The 27160-nt window shown below is 45.0% G+C and overlaps 2 protein-coding genes across 4 annotated transcripts in view; one reads left to right on the top strand and one right to left on the bottom strand.

Annotated features, from left to right (window-relative positions):
- LOC111155561 (doublecortin like kinase 2) overlaps positions 1 to 9457 on the top strand; it is a 143789-nt gene extending 134332 nt beyond the window's left edge. For all 3 annotated transcript variants that reach the window (XM_022515801.1, XM_022515810.1, XM_022515790.1), the window contains 4 exons: positions 1597 to 1693; positions 2631 to 2711; positions 3853 to 3969; positions 9230 to 9457. In XM_022515801.1, coding sequence (XP_022371509.1) covers positions 1597 to 1693; positions 2631 to 2711; positions 3853 to 3969; positions 9230 to 9457 — 523 coding nt within the window. The remainder of the gene's footprint in view (positions 1 to 1596; positions 1694 to 2630; positions 2712 to 3852; positions 3970 to 9229) is intronic.
- A 7829-nt stretch (positions 9458 to 17286) lies between these two features.
- Positions 17287 to 27160, bottom strand: part of LOC111153330 (LPS responsive beige-like anchor protein) — a 754899-nt gene continuing 745025 nt past the window's right edge. Inside the window, exons 56-57 of the mRNA XM_022512304.1 lie at positions 25548 to 25699; positions 17287 to 18441 (exon numbers count right to left, since the gene is read on the bottom strand). Of these exons, the coding sequence (XP_022368012.1) occupies positions 18351 to 18441; positions 25548 to 25699 (243 nt within the window). The 3' untranslated portion in view covers positions 17287 to 18350. The remainder of the gene's footprint in view (positions 18442 to 25547; positions 25700 to 27160) is intronic.

Raw genomic sequence — 27160 nt, 5'->3', positions numbered from 1 at the left:
TCATGAGTTCAAGCCCCAGGCTGGGCATAGAGCCTACTTTAAAATAACAACAACAATAATAATAATATTAAAATAAAAATAATTTATTGCTAAAAAACGCTAACCATCATTTGAGCCTTAGCAGGTGGTAGTCGATGAGCACAGATCACCTAACAGAATAATAATGAAACAGTGTGAAATATTGCGAGAGTTACCAAAATGTGACATAGAGACACAAAGTGAGCAAACGCCATTAGAAAGTGGTACGGATGGACTCACTCAACGTGGGGTTGCCATAAACCCTCACTGTGTAGAACATAGATGATCTGCAAAGGGCAGTAAAGTGAAGCCCAGATAAAATGAGGTTTGCCTATACCCTTGTTCACTGAACAGGAGTGGGAATCATCCCATCATCAGGCAGCCCCAGAATTTGTCTCTAGGCACTGCCCTGCATGACTGACTTCTACGGACACCACAATCATTTACTCCAAGAGGGCAGTTAGCATGACTGGGCTTATGTGGTGGAGACTGGGGAGGGTCCCGTGTGAGTACGCTGAGCAACAGGCCTCAGGGTCCCTGTTGGCTGCTCCAAAGAGAGAGGTTGCACACTTTCCAGCTGAGACTGAACGTCCAATCCTGGATTTTGACTCTACCAGCCCAGCCTGAGTTTTCCAGTAAGGTTTGGTAATGGCCTAAAAAGCTAATGACTTTGTTTTCTCGAGGCAGCTGATGAATCCACCGGGGGAGGGGGCCAGGGGGCTGGGAGGTGGCTCTGGAGCTCTGTTTTCTATGAGTTTGGGGACATCCAGCTTCCCGAAATCTTCCCAGTAGTGTTTGCGCTTCTTCCATCGTGGGCCAGGTCCTCATTCATTCATTAGGCACCACTGTGTGTGCAAGAGCCCCTGTGAGGGTAGGCCACTGAGGCGCGTCCGTTCTTGAATGGGTTCTTTTTTTCAGGTGGAGCTTCAGTGAAAGTCAAGTTCCAGTGGGGAGCTCATGATGTCATGAATATTGTATTCAGATTCTGGGCTCCTCATACCTTTTTCATCTCTCGGCTGCTGCACTGATCTTGGCCGCTTTATTGGAAAAGCAGACGGGGAGGGCAAGGAGATCTGACTCGGATTTGCTACTTTTCCACTCCATTGCCTTGAGAGATTAAATGAGGGCAGATGCTGAGGTGTTTTTTTTTTTTTTTTTTTTTGAAATAAGAATTGAGATTATTTGCAGATTCCATTTTTTCTTGAGTCCTTCCTTTATTTGGCAAAATATATACACCCTAAAATTTGCCATTTTAACCATTTTTAAATGTACAGCTTTAGTGGCATAAGTACATTCACAGTATTGTGGAACCATCACCACTATTTGTCTCCAAAATTACTTTGTCTTCCCAAGCTGAAACTGTACACACTAAACAGACTCGTTGGGTCTTGGGTACTCTCTCTCCCTGATACCTAGGCCTATGGAAACGTTCTTTAGCACATTGTCTGAAAGGAAAAAATGGGTCATAACAAGTGAAGTTGAGAGACTGGACTCCTCACCCCACTCTTCTTGTGACCATTTTGTTGAAAAACTGTTTGACGACTTTGGTTTCTCTCCCATTCTTTGTCACTGACTTAGTGAGAACAATCTCCAGGAAGATCTCTTCGACCAGATCTTGGCTGGGAAGCTGGAGTTTCCAGCCCCCTACTGGGATAACATCACAGACTCCGCAAAGGTACCCATATGGTTTGTTCATGTGGGTTGCTTTCTGCCGGCTGGCCCTCCTCTGTTATGTGGGGCTATTGCAGCTCTCGGTAGTGAGCTCCAGGTTTTGTCTTAAATTTTATTGTGTGTGTTTCTTCTTTAAGTTCATTCCACAGTATAGTCTCTGAAACTTTTTTAAAGATTTTTTAAAAATTCACATATAATGTATTATTTGTTTCAGGGGTACAGGTCTGTGATTCATCAGTCTTACATAACACCCAGTGTTCATTATATCATGTGCCTCCCCAATGTCCATCCCCCAGTTACCCCCATCCCTCCCCCACCACTCCCTTCCAGCAACCCTCAGTTTGTTTCCTGAGATTACAATCTCTTATGGTTTGTCCCCTTCTCTGGTTTCGTCTTGTTTCATTTTTTTCCTCTCTTCCTCTATGATCCTCTCCCTTGTTTCTTAAATTCCACATATCAGTGAGAGCATATGATAATTGTCTTGAAACTCTTAAGCAAATTCTGAACGCTGGACTGGCTGTCTTCCCAGTTTGCCCTGCCACCCTCCTATGTTTCTCTAAGCCCTAAACATTCATTCTCTAATTTCTTTAAGAAATATATATTGGACAGCCATCAGAATGTGGGAACAAGACATGCCAACTTGCCAAAAGGAACGATACTGCGGGTTTTAAATTGTGGAATGATGATAATCACCAGAACTTTTAGGAGAGAACATCTTGGTTTAACGTGGACCCAGGAGAGACCTTCTCTTTTTTCATGCTGCTGCAGCCGTGTCTGTGTAACTGCCTGGTAGACAGCAGAGGTGTAGGTGATAATAGCTTTGATGTTGAAATGGCTGAGCAGCTGTGTTGGCTGGTTCTTTGAAGTACATGGTGCAAACTCAGATCTCTGTTTATGCTGGAATCCCCCACGTTGTCTCCTCTGTGGTCTTCTTTTTCCAGGAATTAATCAGTCAGATGCTTCAGGTAAACGTCGAAGCTCGGTGTACTGCGGGAGAAATCCTGAGCCACCCCTGGGTGTCAGTAAGTACCCATGTTCTCAGGGAAGGAACATCTGTAAGTTCTGTAACCATCAGTGTGCATGCTGAGCCCTGCCTCCAAGTTCCACGACAGACGAACTGGCTGTTTTCTCTCATGGGCAAGTAGTGTGCAGGTAGCTCTCTGCGAGAAAGATGTTGGCATGAGGATCTCGGAGTATTTGACCTTGGCAAGTTACTGTCCCTTTCTGGCCCTCACCTTCAACGTGTGCAAAATGAAAGAGTTGGTCGAAATGCTCTCTTCGGAGCCTTTCACCTTTTGCCTTCTGTGCTTCTGGGGTTTGAGAGTTTTTAGGATTTGCCTGGGGACGAGCGTGTTTCAGACCCTAATTCCCACATCTTTATGGCATGTGGTCACAGGAGAGCCACAGGACACCTCCTGCTGTGGGTAGGGAGGCTGAGACACAGCCCTTTCTGCAGCTGGGTGGAGGGGGCATGATGTCGACCAGAAATCTTTTGGGGTTGGTGGTGCCTCTGGGTTTAGGGTAAATGTGATCCATGAAATGGTGCTGGTGGGAGAGTCTGCATTTTCCTTACTCCCAGAAGCTCTGAGAGAGTGTGGTTAATGTGTGTAGCCAAGGGCTTTGGACAGCTTGTTAGGGTGGGGTGTCTCCCTGGGCCCCTCCACCATCTCTGTGTCCCTCACATCCTGACATCAGGCTTTGGCCTCTTGGATCCTGCCAAGGGACTTGGGTCTCAACCCGATTAGCTGAGATTCCACATTTCTTTATGAGCAGCCATGACATACAAGTAACAGAATTCTTGATTAAAATAATAAACTCTTCATTAATATTGTTGTTACAGTGGGAGGGATGTATACTAAATTCTGTGGGATTTATGCCTTGTGGGGAGAGTCTCAGAAGCCTAAAGAGTGTCCTCCTTTGTGCTCTTGGAGACCGGTGCTCTCTCCTCAGCCTACTGTAGGCTTACGGAACAGAGCAAATGGCCTGGGGTCTTTCTGAGGACAGAGGACTGCTACACAGCCGTAATTATTTTTAGAAGGTCATGTTCCCCTAACCCTGTGGTATCTCAGGAAGAGATGGTGGGGTGGGGGTGACTACTGAGGAAAACACAACTTAGGTCCGAGAATCCGAAATCATCGTATTTGATTCTTTTCTTTCCTGCAGGATGATGCCTCCCAGGAGAATAATATGCAAGCTGAAGTAACAGGTAAACTCAAACAGCACTTTAATAATGCGCTCCCCAAACAGAACAGCACCACCACCGGGGTCTCGGTTATCATGGTAAGTGGAAGGGCGCCCGGTTCTGTTCTTGGAAAGCGGCAGTGTCTGGCCTGACTGCTCAGCTGACATTGAGTCTTTAGAAGTGGAGAGCCAAGGGCTCTTTCCCTCTCATGGAAGGCGGCACCTTCCATGTTCTTCTTTTCGCTTCAGGAGTGGCTTGGCGCAGGGAGTGCCCCCATCTGGCTGACTCCTGGGCCTGGAGTCCTGGGGAGGGGTTTGTGCAGGTCCAGCCAGGCCAGTAGGATGGGCCCGGGGGGCCGAGCAGTCCCTGGCCTCTCCCTCCAGGCTCAGCAACCTCCCTGGCAGCTGCTTCTGTTCTCATGTCTGTGTGGCATCCGGAGGGGGTTCCCAGGTCTGGGTGGGTTTACAGACGGAGGAAACAACTCCCTGCCTACTCGAGGCTTCAGAAATACTCTGTGAGGTAGGAATTATTCTTTGGGACCCAGGATAAGAAACAGCTAAAGTTAAACAAATCCTTTTAAGAAGTCAGTGTTGTGTGGCTTTTAAAAGTACAGAACAATGTAAAAAATATTAATTTTTTCAGGGTTAGATTTTACAAGAACTCAGTAACAATGATCCCCATATTTTTTCAGACCTTCCTTCTTTCCAAAGGTTTTTGAGGCAGTTCATCTAAATCCATAAACACAATAAATCAAAAGTGGCATTCAAGTAAGGGAAGTGACATTAAGGTACATTTAGTGAAAGGGAAAATAAAGTCAGAAAGAATGAAATTCAGCCAGAAGTGCCGTTAACTCGCTGAACCAAGACTGACCCCGTGCCGAGGCCGGGCCTTAAAGCCGGCTGTGAGCGTCTCCCACACTGTTGTGGTCCACTGTTGTGGGACCAGGCCCCGGTGTCAGGGGGTTGGGGGTGAGCTCTGTTTTGCCCACACCCCTCACAGGATCAGGGCCGAGTGGCTTCAGACTCGGACTTTCTAAGGAGACAGGTGCCTGAGCTGTGAGCAGCTTGGCCATCCAATCACCTTGGGTGTTAGTGGTTCCCTGGGGCCAGCTGGGCACCTGATAGCCAGTGATGGGCCATCACCGTAGTTCCAGCTTTCTAACTCGGGAACAAGCCTGTCACCCTCTGGAAAGGTTTAGCTTGTTTTCTACCCAACTATAAGGAAAGCAGGGGCTTCCTCTCTGGCACATTGTAGTCTAGGAACGTTTGCTTAAGAAGATTCCGGGTCCAGATAGAAGCTTGAGGGACCCCCCCCCCCCCCCCCCCCCCCAATGCTGTGAACAGAGAACCCTGTGGGATGTTTGGTCGTGCTTCTGGCACCTTAGCACCACTCATGGTCTGTCATGTGGCAGTCTTCCGGACATCCTGTAACTCCCTTATTCTGCCCCTGCTAGGAAGCGTGCTCCCTCCCCGCTTCCCTTCCCCGGACAGAGCCTGAGCCTGTGGACTGGGTCTCTTGTTGTGGTGCAGGACTTTGGGGCACTCTGTGCACCATCATGAGAAGAAGGCCTCTTGAGTTGTGGTTTTTCTAGTGTTTTAGCAGCATTCTGCTGAAAGCCTGAGAAGATCAGAGCTGTCACAGACTTACAGCTTAAACACTTGGAAAAGGACCATCTTGACTGACTCACTAGCAGGAGAGTATTTTCAGGTGGTTCCCCTATGAGAGCGAGCACTGATGGAGGGGACAGATGGCCCGTTACGGCCTGGTTGCATGCCACTGGTGGGCAGCCTCTGTGAAATTTAGAAAGAAATGAAACATTAAAAATTGGTTCCATTGACACATAATGAAAACTTTTAAGAAGAGTGTTTTTTAGAGTCAAAATTTAATGACTATGTTAATTAAGCTTCATAGTCTCCTAGAGGAAGGACTTTTACAGGACCATGTCCGGGTTTAGGGGAATTTTACCGTCATTGCCTAGGTCATCTGTGGACTTGGGGCCCACCCAGGAGTCATGGTCCAAGGCCTGTGGCCCACCAAGGCTCTGGAATGATCCAGCCCTTTCCCTTGTGGTCCAGTATAGGCTCCGTTCTGGATCATAATATTTAGAGACTTTCAGAACCTGTATCTTGGGGTTTACAAACGATATTTTTCCACTTGCTGATGAAGCAGATCCCTAGTCACATTTCAAACCTCTGAGCTTTAACTGGTGGTGTGAACGAACAACCCCTTCTTATGTCTGTAATTCCAGTGGTGACCGTGCAAGCTGTGTGTTTACATGTATGTTCAGTTGTCATTTTGAGCATGTTGGCAGGGTCCCGTCTAACCTCATGTTCCCTACACAACTCTGCAGGTTGTTAGCTCTGAGGAACTGCTGAGTGGCGTTGTCACATTCAGTACCTACAGGAGAAATCAGTAAAGCTTGTCTCTGGAGGTACCAATTCTCAACGGCCGAAAAGCCGGCCTGTGAATTTTGGGCTCGTTCCCAAAAGCAGTGGCAAGAAGGCCCCCATGGGGATGTCATGCTAATAATCCTCACCCAAGCGAGGACCTGGCCTGGGGCATGGTTGTGTGGGGGCAGCTTGCGATGCTTCTGTGTTGTCTTCCTCATCCTCTTCATCACTACTCTGTGTCTGTGTGTCCTGCCCTTAGGAACAGTTTTAAATGGTTTTTATAGGAAAAATGGTGAACCACCAAGGATTCTCCCTGGTATTCATACGTTCTCATAACGAGAGTAGGTGAGGCGCTAACCTGGTTTCCTACAGATTCGAATAGTTATGAAAGTGGGTATCGGTGCCGCGGGGCCGAATCCTCAGGTAACTGCTGTGTAACTTCCAGTCAGATCTGTCCTGCCTGCCTTCACTCCTAGGCTTCTCCCCACCCTAGCGCCCCACCCCATGCCCCCGCGTCTGAGGGTCCTGTGAGAAAATGATAGGGTGACAATGTAAATAACAGCAGGGGGAAGAAAGTAAAGTTGACGCTCTTGTCTGCATTTTATTTGACAGTTTGATTTGACAGTTTGAGACACACTTCAGAGTTTTGCCCTTTACCCAGTTGAGACTGTGGGGAGTCCTGAAGCAGAATTCTGGTATTCAACACGCTGTGCTTAATCAGAGCCTCTCCTAATTTGCAGCCCCTCTTACATCTGCATGCTTGTCTCAGACTTCTGACACCAGCGCCCAGCTCGTAGCTTCTTATGGGGCGGGTCTCCTGTACCTACTGACAGCCTTTCCAGGGAGCACCACAGGCCCTTGGAAAACTTGAATTTAAGCTTCACAGCTCGCCACGTTGCCTGCCATCCCAGATGAAGAGCTGGCGAGTGGGAGGGAGGAGGACCTCGAGAGTTCTCCTGCTCAGTGCTGCCTCTTATTGAGTGAAGAAGCATCTTTTTGGGAACAACAGCATAGGACAAGTATTCTGCAAAGGCTTTTGTTCTCTTTCTCCAAGTACATTTCCAAAGATGCATTTTTATCAGTAGGACAGGTGTGGAGCCTTTGGGGTCAGAGAAGAGATTGCTGTTGGATGAGGTTTTGGTTTAAGACAGTCCTGTGGGTTTGGATAGCACATGCATTTTCTTTGACTTGTCCTTAGGATACTTAAAAAAGGACAGTGCCTTTGTAGGGCAGCCTCCTGGTTTTTCCCAGGGGCTCATCCCAGTCTCAGGGACGGGACGAGGCCATCTTGTGGCAGAAAAGGGAATTCTAAGAAACCTCCTTCCCGCTGCTGCTGGTTAGCCTACTTGAGAAAGGATGAATTCACATGGCGTGGTCTCCCCACTCAAGGTCAAGATGTTCCTTTCAGGGGAAATTTGGGGCTGATTTGGGCTTAATTAAAGGTAGACAAAACTGTTTCAATCGTGTTGCTTCTGTTTGAAGTAAGTCTAGTTTCTGTCCCCGCTTCTCTCCTCCCTTCTCCTGCCTCTCCCGCCGCCTGCATTGCTTCCCTCTGACTAGGTCCAAGGCAATGGTATGTACTAACTGCACTGCAATGCTTTGTTCTGCTGCACACATACATGGTCTCTTGACAGGAAGAGAAAAGGAGAAATAACTGAGAAATTGTTTTCTTCGACGCAGGAGGGAGTTTGTGCTAGGAAAAAGAAAAGTGAATGATGCCTCTCTCCAAGTTCAGTGTTTTTTCCCTGAGGTGCTGCCCAGCCTCCTCTCCTACAAGGAGCTTGGAAACTTGTTCAGGAGCTATGCTAAGTTTCTGATTTGGCTTTTCCATAGTGACCTACTCTCCAGTTAATGGAAGTTGACCTTGGAAAGTACTGACTTAGCTTGATCTCGGAAGGGCCCGTGGAGTGCCCTGAAGGCAGCCATGCAAGCCCGTTGTAGAAGACTCTGTGGTTTATTCCTGCGCCCTCCAGACCTTGTAGAATGCTCAAAGACTCCGTATTATCTTTTCCCCCAGGGCAGTTAGATGACAGAACACCTCCTGATCCTTGGGCCTTTTAGGTAAAGGTGCCCAAGACCTGAAAGCACCTTTGGAAACCCAGTGAGATGACAGCAGGCTGGGCTTCTCTGGAGAAGCAAGAAATGTTCAAACTGAGGCAAAGGATAACTGAAGTCTTGCCTCTCAGTCTGAGGTCAGAAATGCAAGGTGATTCCTTCATGTTTATAGCCTTTTCTGTGCTCTTGGAGGAGTTGAGCAGATTAGAAACTTTGGGCGTGGGGCACTTGGCTGGCTCAGTGTGGAGGGTATGACTCTTGATCTCAGGGTTGTGAGTTCAAGCACCACCTTGGGCATGGAGTTTACTTAAAAAAAAAAAAAAAAGGCAAAACAAAACCAACGTGGGTGTATAACAAGATCAAACTGCCCGGGAGAAGAGCAGGTCAGGTGATCATGGAAGATCTAAAATTGGGTAATGGTACACCATCACATTGCAGGCTTTTATAGATGAGGCAACCAGTTGGGTTGGAAGGGGATTACTTATTTATATGACACAAGAGTCACTTTTCACCCTGGGAGGAAGAACTTGCCTTAGAAAAGCTAACTGTCAGGGACTTAGCATTCGAGGAGAGTTTGCTTGTTATCCCAGGATTCTTCTGGGCTCAAGATCTGGGCATGGGAAGAAGCACTCGGAACTCAGGCCAGCTCCGAGCCAGACAAGAATCGCCTCAGGCTGCCATCCAGGGCCGCCTGATGCTGAGCGGGGCGCCGAGGCCAAGCCTGGATGACTGCCCAGGGAGGGCTATCCGCAGCCGTTGCTTTTCTCTCAGGCTTCTGTTGGAAGAGAAGTTTGATGTTATTTCTCCTCTTCTGTTCCCGAGTCCTGTGCATGCCCGCGTGTGCTCCTGTCGTGGTAGCTCTGACCCAGGCCCAGGCCGGGCTAACGTGTTGTCTCCGCTGCTTTCTCCTCAGAACACGGCTCTAGATAAGGAGGGGCAGATTTTCTGCAGCAAGCACTGTCAGGACAGCAGCCGACCTGGGATGGAGCTGACCTCTCCAGTCCCTCCCTCAGCTGAGGAGCCCCCCGTGTCCGTGCCGCCAGCCCCGGCCCCTGCCCCTCCGGAATCGCCTACACCCCCCTGCCCCCCTGCCGCTGCGGGCTGTGAGCGGGCAGGGACCTGGCGCCGCCACCGTGACTGAGCCCCGGGCAGACGGGCTGGAGCCCGCCACACCGCTGGAAAGCCCCTCTTCTGCCCGGGCTGCCGCGCAGTCCACTCGCTGAAGAGACTTTCTCCGCTGCCTGTCCTCCAGAAGGTTGCTGGCACCCCCAAGGCCGCCGGGAGCCAGGAGCTCTGTGCCAGGGGCTTGCTTCTTTCATACTCTGGGCTCTGCCTTCTGGTTCCTGGAGGGTCCTATGCAGTGTTAGCCTTGGGGACAGAAATTCAGAGAGGCTCATTTGAAGTTGGTGGGGTTTTTTTGTTTGGGTTTTTTTTGTTTTGTTTGCTTTGGTTTGGTTTGGTTCAATGGACATTTTACAGTGTCACCAAGAGAATGTGCAACTTTTATCTGGGATTTAATGCATTTTTATAGAAACACTTTGGATGGACCAAGATCTCTCCCCTATTTAAACTCGGAGTGTTCCTTTTTATCTTACGAGAACTTAGAACTGCATTTGTCCCTTTGCGGGTGTCCTGTGAGAGGTGACACGGCTCCTTCCTCTGCTGATGGGGTTTGGAGGATTGGCTTTCTGATGGGAGAATTGAGCACCCAAGAGGACAGTCTGGTCACTGGACACTAATTCCAGACTTTGAGAAGAGCTTTTTGGTGCCTGAGGAAGCAGCCCACCATATAGCTTGGGGTGCTGGGCTTACCTGAGAGGACACTGGATATTTATTTGTACACAGACCCCAGGGGAAAGTCACTTTGTTCCCTCAACTTGTGTGTTCTCCCGCTAACTCTTCCCACATGTGTATTAGGAAATGCTAACGAAGTTGTCCTTTGGGCTTTTTCATGAAAGGCTTGGCGCATGCTGCTTCCCCCGGGGGGCCAAGGTGGCGTCTTCTCAGCAAGTCGGCTTCTAGAGAGCAGGCATCTGAGCAGCCACCAGAGTCTCCATCATCTGTTTGTCATCTGGAGCCGGCTGGAAACAACTGAGGAAACATGGGCCGAAGCCCAGTCAGGACTGGGGCAGGAAGGTGCTCCGCAAACATCCTCTGTTATTAACCTTCTGGAAGGCTGCTGGCAGTTTTTCCTTTTTTCCCACTACCCTGCCCTTTTTAATAATTGTACATAATCAGTAGATTTGTTTTACCCGCTCATCCTCTAACCTGGCGGGCCCTGTTGTTCATTCTAATTGTTAGATGTTTGCCTCTTACCAGTGTACCTAACCTGCAATAAACCCTTCTTGAGAACAAATGCTGGGGGTGAGCAAAGGATTGTGTGGTGGTGTCTTGCGGGGGATGTGTGATCAGAGCACACCTCCTTGCCCCAGGATCGGGCAGATGTACCCTTGTCTTTTTATAAATTTTGGGTGAGGAGGGGGAAGAGCACATGAAAACGCATCTTGGTCTAAGTGTATTTGGTAACAGGTGCAGAAACCCACAACAAAAGCTCAGGAATAAATAGGGATTATTAGCACACAGCGGAGGAATCCTGTGGAACCAGCGGTAGGAAGGTCAGGCTTTATAGGAAATGGGGAGTCAGGGCAGCTGTTCCCGGGTCTCCTGTCACTGTCTCTGACTCAGAGGTTGTGCGGTCTGCTGTCGGCTGCTTTGGGTGCATCTCGGCTCTCGGTTTCTGTTCTCTCCTAATGCCTGCTCGCCTACAGCTCTGGTGTAGCCCAGTGCTGCTTCTGTCCCCAGCTTCTCGAGGCTGCCCAGCTGCAGGCCTAGAGACCATCTCCTTCAGCCCTGGATCTCTTCATTCACACTGGTGAAGGATTGAGACCATGTGCCTGTTCCCAAGCACGCGATGATTTCTCCCTGGGCTGGTGCTGGCTCATGATTCGATCCAGAGGCCAGTTATAAAACACAGATGGGCTTCCCAGGCCCACAGCTGCAGCAGGTACCAGCCTCAGGAGGAGGGCAGTTTCCCAAAAGCTGTGATGTACCGACCTAGACCCTTCTGCATGTCTCTGTCCTCACTGAGGAGTTCAAGAGCAAGCCTTTTCACAGCTTCCAGTGGAAATATTTTTGTTACTGGAAGGAAAGGTCTCATGTAAAGGAAAGAACACAGAAGTAGGGATGGAGCATGGCCTCTGTCAGTGATCAGAGTCTGAAACCTGAGCCCCTTCCAGGGACCGAAGTCCAAAGGCATTTGCTAACAACTTAAGAATGTAATTGCCAAGGCAGCGGTCACTGTCGATAAGACGAAGGAGCATCTTCTGTTCTGCACGTGTTCCCGCCCTCTGCGCCCCCCTCACGTGGCCTGGGACTTGGGGGAGGAGGCCTGGAGACAGGAAGTGGCATGAGCAGGTGTGATAGTATGGCCTAGCATTCCTTCTGGGATTCTCTTAATCCCACAGACACCTCGAGTGACGTGTGCTGGTAAAGGAGCAAACCAAGCAGTGAGGTGACATGATCCAAGTCACAGGATTGGCAGGGGACAGAGTCACCAGGCAACTTTAGGTTCTTCCATCTCAGTGCTCTTTGGAGGTTCCTGTCCCCAGGGCGGGTGTGGGATGCGGGGGGGAGGCGACCAAGACCTGGATGTGAGTGGTCATCTAAGCAAGGATCCTTAATAAAGGCTCTGACTCTACAGGCAAGTTGTTCATTTACCTGTGTGCTTAGAAAACATTTGTTGAGTTCTGTTCTCAGAATCCAGGTTAAATACAGGTATATAATCTAGGTTCCTCCACTCCTGCACAGTGAGAGTAGCCTGTCCTCGTTGGGTGTTCATTGCCTTACTCCAGCCAGGGGATCTGCAGCTATAGAAATTGGCCTTTGAAGGGGTAGAAAAAGAGGAGCGGGGTGCCTGCCGGGCTTGGCGCCTGGGCCACGAGTCAGGGCAGGTGTCTCTTTTTTCAAAAGGCTTGCCGTAATATGGAAATACATGGAATATATGGATTGAAAACATTTGGCAAAACTCCCCCCAAATATCTTCATGGATATGACTGTGAAATGGGAATTTGAAAACAGGACAGTTCAGCACAGACCGTGTGGAAAGAGAAAAGGGTGCCGATGCATGGTGCTGTGGAGAAAGTTCTAGAGCAGTGTGCTGCCTCCTGGAAACGCGGTGTCAAGCTCCCATTTTCTGGTGCCACATTGAAAAGGAATGGGTGAAATTAATTTTGTAGTATATTTGATTTAACTCAGTGTCTCTACAGTATTATTTGAACATGCAACCAATGTAAACAAAATCTTGGACATCTTTTTTTTTTTAATTTTATTTTTTATAAACATATATTTTTATCCCCAGGGGTACAGGTCTGTGAATCGCCAGGTTTACACACTTCACAGCACTCACCATAGCACACACCCTCCCCAATGTCCATAACCCCACCCCCCCTCCAAACGGACATCTTTTTTTTTAATCGTTGAAATCTACTGTGCATTGGCATTTACAGCATGTCTTTGCTTGGGATGGGCACATTGTGAGTGGTTGGAGCCCACGCAGCCACGCCGGCCACTGCAGCTCTAAAGTAAAACCACGGCTCTCCGTCTTTGTTGCTCTTTTTTTGTTTTGTTTGTGCCTATGATGTGAATGACGGTGTAGAAAGAATGCTTCTCCAGCCTTTACATGGGATGGGCCGATTTAAAATGACTCAGCAGGTTAGAACGCAGATCCAGACCCACGGTGTGAAGTCAGGGTGTGAAGGGCTGCGGTTCTGCTGACTGCGTCCTGGACACGTGGCAGCTGGTAGGAAAGATCGGGGTGTGGGCAGCTGTAGTGGCCAGCGCTCAGGAGGTGCCCCCAGAGCTCCTTGCATGTTAGCGTGACTTCACACTGCGCCAGGGCAAGGATGTGTGGAGCGTGGGCCAGGGAAGCCCAGTCCTCCCACGGGTACAGATCTGTTCGGAGGCCTCAAGGTGTGTGGCGCACATGAGGCAATGATGATCTGAGGGAGGGCAGCCAGGGTATGTGGGGCTTTGAAGCCCTGGCAGCCGAGGACTAGGGGGACACATAAAGGCACTAGGGAACGAGAGGCACATCCTTAGATGTCTTGGCTGGTTAAAGACTTGTTCCACAGCTGCGGGTGTAGACTTGCTTCTGCTTACTCTGGATGGTGGTCAGAGGTTAGTAGGTAGGAGGCACAAAGGGTCAGGGGTGTGTGTAGAGTCTGAGACTCTATCAAATGGCAGCCCAGTGACAGAATTAGCTGCTTTCTGAAGGAGTGACAGTCTAGTCCTTGGAAAGGCTTACCTGCTAAGGCATAACCACAGTTGTTTACGGAGTATTTATTTCATCCTTTATCATTTGAGCCACCCCACATCCCTGAGAGCGAGAGGTTAATGGCCGCATTCCACCAATGAGAAAACTCGGGAGGGTCAGGAGCTCATGCCGACTTGCTGGAGCTGGGACTTGCTGCTCCCGGTTCCCAGGGAGGCTGTCCTTCTACCTGGGCTGTCCACTAGGTGGTCAGAGATGCTTTAGATGAGACGTCTGTGTCATAGGCAGAGGTGGGATACGATGGTGGAGACACCTGGCAAAGTGGTAGAAAACTGGGGATTGAGGAGGTCTGAGAGGTTATGGGGGCAGCGGGGAAGGGGGGGGTGGTTTCTGTTAAAGAGAGTAGTTTCTCCAGAAGGAAGCTGGTGTGTGCATCTTAGTCTCGGCCAGCGGATGTGAAGTGGGCACTTTATGATAAAGCCTTGAACTCAAAGACGGCTGTGGGAAGGTGCTGCCCTCACTGAATAACTGAGGGGAAGGAATGGGTGTATCTGGTACACAGCCATTTGCTTCTGCCCTGCCCTTTCCCAAACAGAACCCCCTCATTCGTCATTCGGGATGGTGTGGTCAGGAAGATTTCAACCTGGTGGGCTAAGTTTATTGGGTTGTGAGGGTTGGGCATCTGTGCGGAGGATGAAGTCAGGTCTGGGGAATGTCTTTCAAATTGTCCAAATTCAAAGCTGCAAAGCAGCCAGTTGCTTCCTGTCAGGTATGAGAAAATAACAGTTTGCCCAGCACCCCCGCCCCCAACTTTGGTTTTGGCAAGGAAAAATATTCCTGAACTTGAGACAGGAATGTAATTCACTTCATGTTTCTGGCATCTGACTGCCGAGGTGTCAGAATTCATAGGAACATTTGTGCATCGCCTTTCTTCCCTTCTTGGAGAGCCTGGCTGTCTCCAGAAGACAGCTTGCCCGAAGGCCAGACCACGCTCAGTTTCATTAGAAAAATGTGATGTCCCTTGGTTTGAGCAATCTGCATTTTGGTTCATAGCAGGGAAGGCTGGGAGTGATGTGTCAGTGTCACTTTGGGGGACCCAAAATGTGTATCATGGACTCAGCTCTTTAAATCTATACATAGATTTGATTCATAGATGAAAATATAGAAGCTGTTTTGCCCACATATCTGAGAGGAAATAAAAGAGACAAAAGAAAATTTAACAAATATTTTTTGTACTTTGTTACTGATTTGCTATTTTATGGTGTTTTCCTTCCGTTTTACAGTGTAGATAGTTTTTAAAATTCTCAGCTTCCTTCTGCTACAAAAATGAGAGTAGTTAGGCTGGTTCCTCTCCTAGTTGAAGTAGAAAACTCTTCTTTCGGGTGCCTGGGTGGCTCAGTGGGTTAAAGCCTCTGCCTTCAGCTCAGGTCATGATCCCAGGGTCCTGGGATCGAGACCCGCTTCGGGCTCTCTGCTCAGCAGGGAGCCTGCTTCCCCCTCGCCCCTCTCTCTGCCTGCCTCTCTGCTTACTTGTGATCTCTGTCAAATAAATAAATAAAATCTTAAAAAAAAGAAGAAAAAGAAAACTCTTCTTTCCCCAGTAGTGGGGCAGAGATAGCCAAGGAGAAGTATTTGCTGATACACACAGTTTATGCAGGTTTTGAGATTCACGTCTCATCCTCCTTGTTTCTTGTTTGTGAACACACTTTGGCCAAATGTGATGTCACATGATGAGGTGAGGCTGGGGGGCTGGCTGCTACTATATGATCTGTAATGTACCCCAGGAACCAGCCAAGCTTCTCCACCAATCTCAGTGGTAGGACTCTTCATCCCGCGTGCATGCAGAAGCAATCTGTGTCCTTTTGCATTGATGGAGGGTGAGCAGGGCAGTGCAGGAGAAGGACCAAACCAGGTCTATGATTTGTATGGCCAGGAGCTCTTGAAATCCTGCCCAGGAAAAAGCTATCAGGTACCTAGTGAAAATCTCTTCCCTAAAATTCCTGTCTTTGTAGATTTGTTATCTGTCATTTTAATTCAGTTCTGTTTGCTGAAAAGGGTCTAAAGTGGAAGTGCTGTCTGGCTGAATGGGGGATTCCTGGCCATCTCCTGCAGACTTGACCCTTGCCAGCTTTGCTATCCCACGGGCCATCTGACAGTTTGGTGGGTACACATGGCCCCGGGGTATGTGTGTGTGTCTGTCTTCCGGCCGCTGGCCCTCGGGCTCTGCTCCACTGTTGGAGCTGAATGGAGAAGGGCAGCCCCAGGTTCCAAGCTACCTCACGTCCTACATGCAGCTTCTTAGGGTTCCTGTCCAGGTCACTGTGAATCCTCTTGTCCTGTAGACTGATCAGTAGAACTAAATGTTTTAGGGGACAAGATCATTCCTTTTTATTGAATTAATGTATTAGAATATTTATTTATGGATGTCTGGTGTCCTCTGGGGAGTAAGATTCTCATCTGAGAGGGAATCATCCATCAGTTTGTATCAGTGTGCCTGTCAAGTTTTCGTGTCCTATATTCACTAAGCCCGTCTGCTTTCTCCCAGAGATCCAGTGTGCTGTTTCTTGAATTACAGAGCCTCGAGGACTTGATTGGTGGCATTTCAGTAAGAATCGATACTATCAGGGAGGAAAATCTGAATTCCTTGAGGCAGTGCATTTTAAAACCAGCCGTAAATTACTGTATGTAGAGGGGATAGAGCACACTTCCGAGCACAGCCACTTTCCGAGTGTGCCGCCCTGCCTCCCGTCTGCGCGGGTCATCCAGCTTAGTCCCAGACCACCGCGGCTTTGACTCTTTCCCCCTTATTGGTTTAAATTTATTTGAAGAAATGTTTGTGTTTGTGTGTGGTTTTCTTAAGTAGCTAACGTTGGTTAAAATAAGTCAATGTTGAATAAATCCTAACAAATATGGTAAACAGGTTCTGTCCTTAAGAAGCCCTTGTGTTGACACCAGCTATATTTGTTTTATGAGTAAAGGAATACATAAGTAAGTAATATGTTACTTATGTTTTGGTTAATTTTCCATAGTTGTAAGTTTTAAAACACATAAAGGCATTGGAGGCACCAATTTTCTTCGTAGGCCCAAGAGGAAGCTGCTTTATTCATTTTGATTTAAGCTTGTAAAAATGGGGTAATTCAAAGTATCAAATGCTTGGCACAGGATGTAGATATTCCTAATTCTACCATTTTCCCTAAACTTTCCAAAGTACAATATCAAGGGGTATCAGCAGTGAGGATGTTTAATTAATTTACCAGTAACTTGGGTTTTTCTTTGCTCTAAAATGTATATTCTCACATTTGACTTTTTTTTTTTCCTTAATGGTTTTATAAAACAGTGGTGGATCTTAGCTATAGGTCTAGTGTTCTCATCAGCATAAGTCTGGGCAAGACGGAGCTGTCTGGTCAAAGAAGACCCAGGTTCCTGTTTCAAGAAAGTCTCTTGTTGGTTATTGTTCAAGATCTGGGACTACACCAGAGTTTGACATTTTCTTTATGAAGAATTGTTTCATTAACGTTTTAAATTAGAAGTGAAAAGATATTCTGAAAAATTCAATTACAAATGCCATTTCATTTAATTTTTCTGTCAAACTGATTGTTCCATTCCAAATCTTTGCTTTTAGAGAAGAGCTGAATGTTGGAAAATAGGAGGGGACCCCTTTAGGTAAGTGCAAGAGAAAGAGATGGAATGCTGGTTTCAACTCGAATTTCACAACTTACAAAGAATTTATTTATGCGATACAGACCTTTTCTCAAATATTTTTCACAGATTTCCACAGCAGTCTGCTAGAAAAGTAGAATTACACAACACCAAAATAACATGTTTCTTAGTACAAACTGCTACTCAAAGGAAGGTGAAGATACTTAGTAACAAAGAGGTCAGATGGGTGTTGCTTCCTACAGCACCTCATTGCCTCTGTTCTCAGACTGGGGTGGGGAGGGGAGCCCGGCTGATGGCTCTGCCTCAGTGCCCTAGGACAGTCAAACCTCTGGGGTGAGCTTTGGTTCTTAAATTCACTTTAAAAGAAAAACAAAGGTTGTGAGCCCACGAGCCTTTCCATCATTTCCATTTTGGTGTGCGATGAAGACAACATCTCAGGAAAACATTGTAAATAAAACATTGTAAATACTTCACACTTGCTATAACATTAGATCCTTTATGTTAACCACACAATAAAAGAACCTCCCCCAAACCATAATTTTCTAGGTCTAAAGCATGCTTGAACAATATTGATAGAAATAATTCATTGAGATGTTTTAAATTACATTTACCATAATTTAACCATTACTATTTAAATCCCAGAAATTTCAGTGCTGAAGAAGCACGATTGCTTGGAAAAATACAGGACTCAAAGTACAGCATAAAATTCCCAATCCCAGTATTATAACTCATTTCCCTATTGTTAAAATCATGTATTTCTCAAGATTATAGATAAAGGGAAGTGGTTTTTCATAATATAGTTAGAATAAGTGGGTTTACTTGCTCCACTGTATGTTTCCATAATTGGTGAAAATAGACTTCTCATTATGACTAAAAATATAGATTTTTTAAACTACAGAACCCAGCAGCCAATTTTCTGCTTTGCTATTCCCCCCAAAAAAGTCAAGCAAAGTCTACAAAAATAGCAATTAACTTTAAAAAATATTTTGCTTCTTAGAGCAAATTTAAGTTACATTCACATGTGATAGTTATTTCTAAGAGAAAGCTGCTCCCCATCACTCCCCCCACCGAGGCTGGGGGCCAGGCTGCCACGCAGCTGTCGCTGTCAGTAGCGGGTTTGGTATTCGTGATGCCACCGGTTGAAGTCGTTGTAAAACAGGACGATGCTTCCTGAGGCCATGCCAGAAATGATGCACCTGGGAGGACAGAGAAAAGGACGGGTTTACAAATCTATTTATTTCCTAGGGTTCTGTTCCTAAAGAAAGAATGCCTTCCCTGAATCTACAAGGTAAATCTAGGAGATGGCAGTCAAACCTAACAATCTGTGAGGACCACGGGGCGTTTTCTGATGACTGATTAGTATACAACACTCAGCTCGGAATGCCGCCTCCAAAACTCCATGAAGATCCACAGCACAGCCTGCCTTTTTACTGAACGTGTCGCCAGTATGTGCACGAGGAGTCCCTAACACCTGCTAGACTTGGTCATTTCTGAGCAGGGGTGCTGGGCTGGTGAGCCCTGGCTTTTATTTTCATATACATAAAATTGAAGTCTAGTCGCCATGCGATGATATGCTAGTTTCAGAGGTACAACATGATTCTACAACTCTGTACGTTACCCTGTGTTCTCAAGTGTAGCTCCCATCTGTCACCATGTGATGCCAGCACCATACCACTGTCTACTCCCTCTGCTGTGCCTTTCCCCTTTTATACGAGGTACCAAGTACTTGGTGGGGGAAGCAGCACACAAGTATTGACCACAGTTTGGGCTGAGCTCTCCTCTGCAGAAGGTCTGGGCGGGGGGGGGGGGGGGGGGGGGCTAGTCCTCATAAGACCGTGAACTCACTGAAAGGACCACTAAAGACAGGAGCTGCTGCTGCGTGCTCTCCTGTCCCTGAGAAGGTGGCACAGGGGAAACTTGCAGAGCAGTGCGATGAACAATTTAGAGGAGTTTGTTGTCTTAGGCCTCGCTCTGAGTGGTCTGGTAGGACCAGTCTTTATGTCATTTTTGGTATCCTACCTACTAGTTCATATCTAAATTAGGAACTAAGATGTGCCACTATGAAAAAAAAAAAACAAAGAAGGCAGTAAGAAAATGACAGACAAAAAATCCTCTAAGACACATAGAAAACAAATAGTAAAATGGCAAAAGTAAGTCTTATTGGTAATTAACTGTAAAGGCATTGAACTCTCCAATCAAGAGACACTGGAGCAGTGGATAAAAAATGTGACCGAACTATATGCTGTCTATAAGAGAGTCGCTTTGGATCTGAAGACAAAGGCTGAAAGTGACAGGTTGGAAGAAGATGTTCCACACAAATAGTAACGAGACAGCTGAAGCGGCGATACTACTATCAGACCAAGTAGGTTTAACTCATCATCTGTTAGGAGATGAGACAAAGAAGGACACTATTTGTCAGTTAAAAGGTCAATTTATCAAGAAGATACAGCAATTACAGGCAGCAGACCTTGGAGATACTGTGTTGGTTCTAGATCACTGCAATAAAGTCAATGAATTTTTAGTTTCCCAGTGGATGTAAAAGTTATGTGTATATTTACACTGTAGTCTCTTACGTGTGCAATAGCATGTCTAAAGAAATGTACATAGCTTAATTAAAAAGACTTTATTGCTCAAAACTGCTAACCATCACCCGAGCTTTCTCCAAGTTGTAATCACAGATGGCCATAAAAAATAGAATGAAAAAGTCTGAAATATTGTGAAAATTATCAAATGTGACAGACACACAAGCAAATGCTGTTGGAAAAATGGCAGACTTTCTCAACACAGGGTTGCCACAAAATTTAGTTTGTAAAAACAGTATCCGCAAAGCAATAAAGTTTGCTTGTACAAACATAAATGCACCAAGTTTCAGAGCCCCCAAATTCTATGGAGCCCAAACTGACAGAATGGAAGGGAAAAACAGTTCTACAGTAGCAGTTGCAGATCTCAGTACCCCACTTTCAATAGTGGGTAAATCACCAGAAGGAAATAGAGGACCTAAAGAATGCTGAAGACCAAGGGGACAGGGGTGCCTGGCTGGCTCAGTTGGTTAAGTGTCTGCCTTTAGCTCAGGTCGTGATCCCAGCGTCCTGGGATCAAGCCCTGAGTCAGGGCTCCCTGCTCTGTGGGGAGTCTGCTTCTCCCTCTCCCTCTGTGTGCTCTCGTGCTCTCTCAAATAAATAACTTTTTTTTTTTAAAGATTTTATTTATTTGACAGGCGCCCCAATAAATAACTCTTTAAAAAACAAAACAAAAACACAGAGTGGACCTGGGGCACCTGACTGGCTCAGTCAGTAGAACATGCAACTCCTGGTCCCAGAGTTGTGAGTTTCAGTCCCATTCTGGGTGTAGAGATTACTTTAAAATAAGATCTACTTAGGGGCAGCTGGGTGGCTCAGTGGGTTAAGCATCTGCCTTTGGCTCAGGGTTTCTGGATTGAGCAAGGAGCCTGCTTCTCCTTTTGCCTCTCCCCATGGCTTGTGCTCTCCCTCTCTTTCTTTCTCTCAAAAATAAATAACACATAATATCGAACACTCACCCAACAACAGCAGAATAGACATTTTTCTCAAGTGCTCATGGAGCATTCTCCAGAATAAACCATGTTAGGCAACAAAACTTGTTTTAATAAATTTAAAAGTCAGGGGCGCCTGGGTAGCTCAGTGGGTAAAAGCCTCTGCCTTCGGCTCGGGTCATGATCCCAGGGTCCTGGGATCGAGCCCCACATCGGGCTCTCTGCTCAGCAGGGAGCCTGCTTCCCTTCCTCTCTCTCTCTGCCTGCCTCTCTGCCTACTTGTGATCTCTATCTGTCAAATAAATAAATAAAATCTTTAAAAAATAAATAAATAAATAAATAAATTTAAAAGTCATACAAAGTATCTTTTCTGATCAAACAGAATTAGAAATTAATAACAGAAGGAAAACTGGAAAATTCACAAATACATAGAAATTAAGCAACCAATAAGTCAAATAAATCTGAACAGAAATTAAAAGACTCTGAGACAAATGAAAACAAACACAACAAACCAAAATTTAATGCAATGCTGAAGGAAATTTATAACTATAAATACATACATTAAAAAAGATCTAAATTAGTAACCTAATTCTATACCTTGAAGTAGAAAAAGCAAACTAAACTCAAAGCTAACAGAAGGAAGGAAATAATAAAAATAAGAGTAGGGATAAAATAGAGGCTAGAAAAAAATGGGAGAAAAATCAAGAAAACCAAGAACTGGTTCTTAGAAAAGGTTACCAAATTGACAAACTTTTGGCTAGACTGACTAAGTAAAAAGAGAGGACTTAAACTGCTAAAATCATAGAGATGTTACTGCCAATTTTATGAAACAAATGGTTATGAGAGAATGCTAGGAACAATTGTGTATGCCAACAAATTAGGTCAAATAGATGAAATGGGAAAATTCTTTTTCATTGTTGTTGTTTTTTTGAAGATTTTAGCAGCACTTGGGTGGCTCAGTTGGTTAAGTGTCTGCCTTTGGCTCAGGTCATGATCCTGGAGTCCTGGGATCGAGCCCCACGTTGGGCTCCCTGCTCAGTGGGGAGTCCGCTTCTCCCGCTCCCACTGCCCCTCCCCACACTCATGCTCTCTTCTCACCCAAATAAATAAAATCTTTAAAAATAAATAGATTTTAAGAAATCTCTACACCCAGCTTGGGGCCTGAACTCATAACCCTGAGATTAAGAGTTGCATACTCCACCAACTGAGCCAGCCAGGAGCCCCTGAAATGGAAAAATTCTTAAAAACACAAACTATACCAAAACTGAATCATGCAAAAATAGAAAATATGAATAGACTTATAACTACTAAGGAGACTGAATGAATAATCAAAAGCCTTCCAATAAAGGAAAGCCCTGGACTAGATGGCTTCAATGGTGAATTCTATCAACATTTAAAGAATGATTAACACTAACTCTTACTCCTCTTTAAAAAAAAAAAAAGAAACTAAAGACAAGAAAACACTTCCTAAGTGTTTTCCTAAGAAATGACTTCCTAAGTCATTCAGTGAGGCCAATGTTACACAGAGACACATAAGAAGTGAAAATTACAGACCAATATCCCTTATAAATACTGCAACAAAAGTGTTCAACAAGTATTAGCAAACCTAATTCAAGCACATATTAAAAGGATTATACACCATGACCAAGATGGGTTTATTCTTGGAATGCAGCGAAGGTTCAACATACAAAAATCAATGAAACCCATCACAATAGCAGAACTAAGAAAAACCTACATAATCACCTCAATTGATGAACAAGAAGTAGTTCACAAAATTCAACATGCTTTTATGATAGTACTCAAACTAGGAATAGATGGTAAGTACCTAAACATGATAAAGGGAATTTATGAAAAACCCGCAGCTAATATCATACTCAATGGTGAAAGACTAAAAGCTTTTCTTCTATTATCAGAAACAAGACAAAAATAAACACTTTTACCAGTTCAATATGGAACTGGGATTCCTAGCCAGAGCAATTAGGCAAGACAAAGAAATAAAAAACATTCAAACTGGAAAGTTCAAAGTAAAATTATTTCAGTTACAGATGACATGACCTAATAAGTAGGAAATCCTAAGTATTCCAGAAAAACCTGTTAGAATTAATGAATTCAACAAAGTTGCAAGATATAAAAACAACACAAAAATAAGTTGCATTTCTGTACATGCACAATGAAAAAATCTGAAAAGGAAATTAAGAACAATTTCATTCACAATAGCAATGAAATGAATAAAATACTCAAAAATAAATTTAATCAAGGGGGTGAAAGACTTCTATATTAAAAACTATAAAATGCTGCTGAAAGAGATTAAAGAAAACAAATAAATGGAAAGACATCTGTGTTCATAGACTAGAAGATTTGATATTGTTAAAATGACAACAGTAGCCAAAGCAATCAACACATTCAACCCAATTCCTATCAAAATTCCTACCCCCCACTTTTTTTTTTTTTGCAAAAATAGAGAAACCCATCTTAAAATTCATAATGGATTCTCAACCCCAAATAGCCAAAAACAATCATGATGAAGAAAAAAAAGAAAAAGAATAAAAATCAGATGTCTTGTACTTCATGAATTCAAAACTCCCCACAAAGCTATAGTAATCAAAACAGTTTGGTACTGGCATTCAGACCAATGGAATAGAGAACCCGGAAATAAACTCACATATATGGTCAAATGATTTTTGGTAAGTGTCAAGACCATCCAGTGGGGAAAGGACAGACTTTTCAACAAATAGTTTTCGGAAAACTGATACCCACATGCCAAAGAATAAAACTGGACCCTTAAAAATGGATCAAAAACTAAATAAAGGGGTGCCTGGGTGGCTCAGTTGTTAAGCATCTGCCTTCAGCTCAGGTCATGATCCCAGGGACCTGGTATTGAGCCCCACATCAGGATCCCTGATCAGTGGGAAGCCTGCTTCTCCTTCTCCCACTCCCCCTGCTTGTGTTCCCTCTCCTGCTGTGTCTCTGTCAAATAAATAAACAAACTTAAAACAAAAACAAAAACAAAAACAAAAAACACAAACAAACATAAGTGTTACCACTCAAACTCATAGGGGAAAAGCTTCATGACACTGGATTTTGCAGTGATTTCTTAGATACACTAGAAGCATTTGCACCAACAGTAAAAAAAAAAAGTCATCAAAATTAAAAACTTTTGCACATCAGAGGACACTATTAAGAGTGCAAAGTCAACACTACCAGTCATTTGGGAAATGCAAATCAAAACCACAGTAAGAGACCATTTCACATCCACTAGGATGGATATTATTAAAAACAAAAATAAACTACAACCAGGACATAACAGGTGTTGGTGAAGATGTGGAGAAATTGGAGCCCTTGTACACTGCTGGTGGGAATGTAAAATGGTACAGCCACTGTAGAGAACAGTTTGGTAGTTCCTCAAAAAGTTACACATACAATTACCATATGACTCAACCATTCCGCTCCTGGCTATCTACCCCAAATAAGTGAAAACAGGAATCTGAACAGGTATTTGTTATGTAAATGCTCATGGCAACATTACTCACAATAGCCATTAGATGAAAACAACCAAAATGTCAGTGGATGCATGGCTATGTAAAGTGGCATGTACTATTCAGCCTTAAGTAAGAATGAGCTTGATACATGCTACAACAGGACAAATATTTTATGCTTCCACTTATACGAAGTACCTAAAAAAAGCAAATTCATAGAGACAGACACTGGAGTTGAGGTAACCTGGATGGAGCTCTGGGAGGGAAAGTGGGAAGTTAGTGTTTAATGGGGAGAGGACTTCTCTTTGGGATGATGAAAAACTTATGAAAAGAAAAAACTGCAGATGGGCAGTGATGATAGTTGTACAACAGTATGAATGTACGTAATGCCAATGACTTGTACACCAAAAAAAATGCTAAATTTTATGTGTATGTTAGCACAATAAAAAAAAATTAGGAACTAAAATCTGTGACCGTATATTAAGAAGAAATAAGATATTGAAGACTTTCTCCCCCAAATTTACCACTTGAAAGGTTTTAGGAAAAAGGCAAATCTCTCCATGGAATTCTCATGGACAGAGATACAGGCATTTTATATTAAACATGTTTATAGCTCTTAAAGTTTTATTATAAGGAAAAAGTACTCTAAGAAATATAAAAAACTTTATGGCCATGTAATTACAGTGTTTGTTACTTAATCTGTCTATTGATGGAGAATTCAGCCTTTGTCCAAGAGTGACAATCTTGGAAAGAAAATCACACTTTTTAAAAAAACCCAATATTCACTAGCTTTTTTTTTTTAAAAAGAAAGATTTTATTTATTTATTTGACAGAGAGAGACACAGTGAGAGAGGGAAAGCAGAAAGAGTGGGAGAGAGAGAAGCAGGCTTCCCACTGAGCAGGGAGCCTGATGTGGGACTCGATCCCAGGACCCTGGGATCATGACCTGAGCTGAAGGTAGACCATTAATGACTGAGCCACGGAGGTGCCCTACTGGCTTCCCCCGCCCCCAAGGTTGGTTATTTATTTATTTATTTATTTATTTATCTGAGAGAGAGCACAAACGTAGAGCAGCAGAGGGAGCAGCAGGCTCCCCACTGAGCTGGGAGCCAGGTATGGCACCTGATCCTAGGCCCCCGGGATCATTACCCGAGTGGAAGGCAGACGCTTTACTGACCGAGCCACCCAGGTGCCACTCACTGGCTTTTCTGATTGCCCAGGTGATCCCCACAACCCAGGCTATCCATCAGCCCACTTAAATAAATTCCCTCCGGTTTTTACTATCCCCATCAGTAGACCATGATTTCAGTGTTACCTCTGGTCGTGAGAGAGGGCCATGGCCCGGATGCCAGCATCGCAGCCTGGATAGGCGAAGAGGTGCTTGAGGTCAGACACCTGCCAGACCATGACCACACCGTTGTCTCCTCCTGTGAGCAGGTACTGCCCGTCTCGGCTCAGCTGGATGGCCTAGGAGAGACCCAGCAATAGTCAGCAGAGGTGTGGTCCTAGGAGAACCTTGGCTCCCGCCCCGTGTTTCATTCCTCCTCCATGCAGCCACTCAAGGCAGGCCGACAGGGCGCGTGTGCTCCTGAGAAGGTTACAGGAAATCAGAAATTATAGAAAACTTTGTCCATTTTTCAAAAAGCAAATGGACAAAGCCAGGCAGTGTTTGAGGTTTTAATTTTCACTTTTTAAAGATGAGGTGGCAAAGTCTTCCAGCTCTGTGAATACTATTTAAATGGTGTATGTTGTGAGCTGGGACCAGCATTCTAAAGTGAGCAGCCTCCTGGCATCTCTCCAGTTGCACTGCGGGTGTGCTAAGCCCGCTCCGTACTAGGCCGGGCAGGCAGTGCCAGCTGCCCTCAGATCTCCGCTAAAACACGCCGCCTTTGGGCCCACGGCCCCGTGGGAGAAGACCAAGAGCTTTAATACCTTCACTAGGCCTGCTGGATTTTTACAGCAGTTAGGAAGATAGCTTGGTGAACAGGGAACCAGCTTCCAGGGTGATTAAACCCCAGGTGAAGTGTTTTCCTCTTGCCCCAGGACTGAATGCTTCCCGCCAGTACCGAACAGGAAGTACAGACATGAAATTTGCTCTTCAGTCCTGTAAATGGGGCCAAATACAGACCACTGCCTGTTTTTATAGGACTTTTCTACATTTTAGTGGTTGGAAAAAAAACCAGAGGAAAAATAATATTCCATGACATATGAAGATTATATGAATTCCAAATTTCAGCGCCTGTAAATAAGGGTTACTGGAACATAACCACACCCATTCATTTATGGTCACTCTCACAAGTGACTGCAACAGAATATAGAGTCTGCAAAGCCTAAAATATTTTTTATCCTTTTACAGAGAAAGTGTAAACAACTGTAATCCTATGCCTACTTGGACAGTGAATATGGGAAGACAGATTATTCTAGCAAGTCAGAAAGAAAAAAAAATCTAACTTCTGAAATTAACTCTTTTCTGTACTCAGTTTTAGTATAGTTGCCCGAAGTCTGTAATCTGCCCTTTGACAAAATTTTTTAAAAATCCTGGAAAAGTAAGGACCGTTCCATAGCCATTCAATTCACATTTATGTAAATGCCAACTTTTACTGGTCTCTTAACTGTAGTTTATTTTCAAGAGTACAAAAATATATCTAAGAAAAGCCCATGTATGCAAGATAGTCACAGGTAAGAATAATTCTCGAAATCTCAACCCAATGCAAACAGTAAGTTTTTCAATATTCTTTTCCCCATTCACATCACAAATGGCAATAGCTAAGGGCTAGCAGGGAGCTGCAGTAAGGGCTGGGGCAAACAATATTTGCTACACTTATAAAATTCAGCTGATGAAAATCCATTAACCTTATGGCTGTGTTTCACTTGAATTTTATACCTGAGGCTTTCTGCTGGATAAATGCTAGACTAAAACATAAATTA

This window comes from Enhydra lutris, unplaced genomic scaffold (genome assembly GCF_002288905.1).
Source record: "Enhydra lutris kenyoni isolate GAN:26980312 unplaced genomic scaffold, ASM228890v2 scaffoldscaffold3, whole genome shotgun sequence".
NCBI classification, from domain to species: Eukaryota; Metazoa; Chordata; class Mammalia; order Carnivora; family Mustelidae; genus Enhydra; species Enhydra lutris.
Note: the sequence above shows the minus strand (reverse complement) of the source record. Positions and strands in the feature narration are given on the sequence as shown.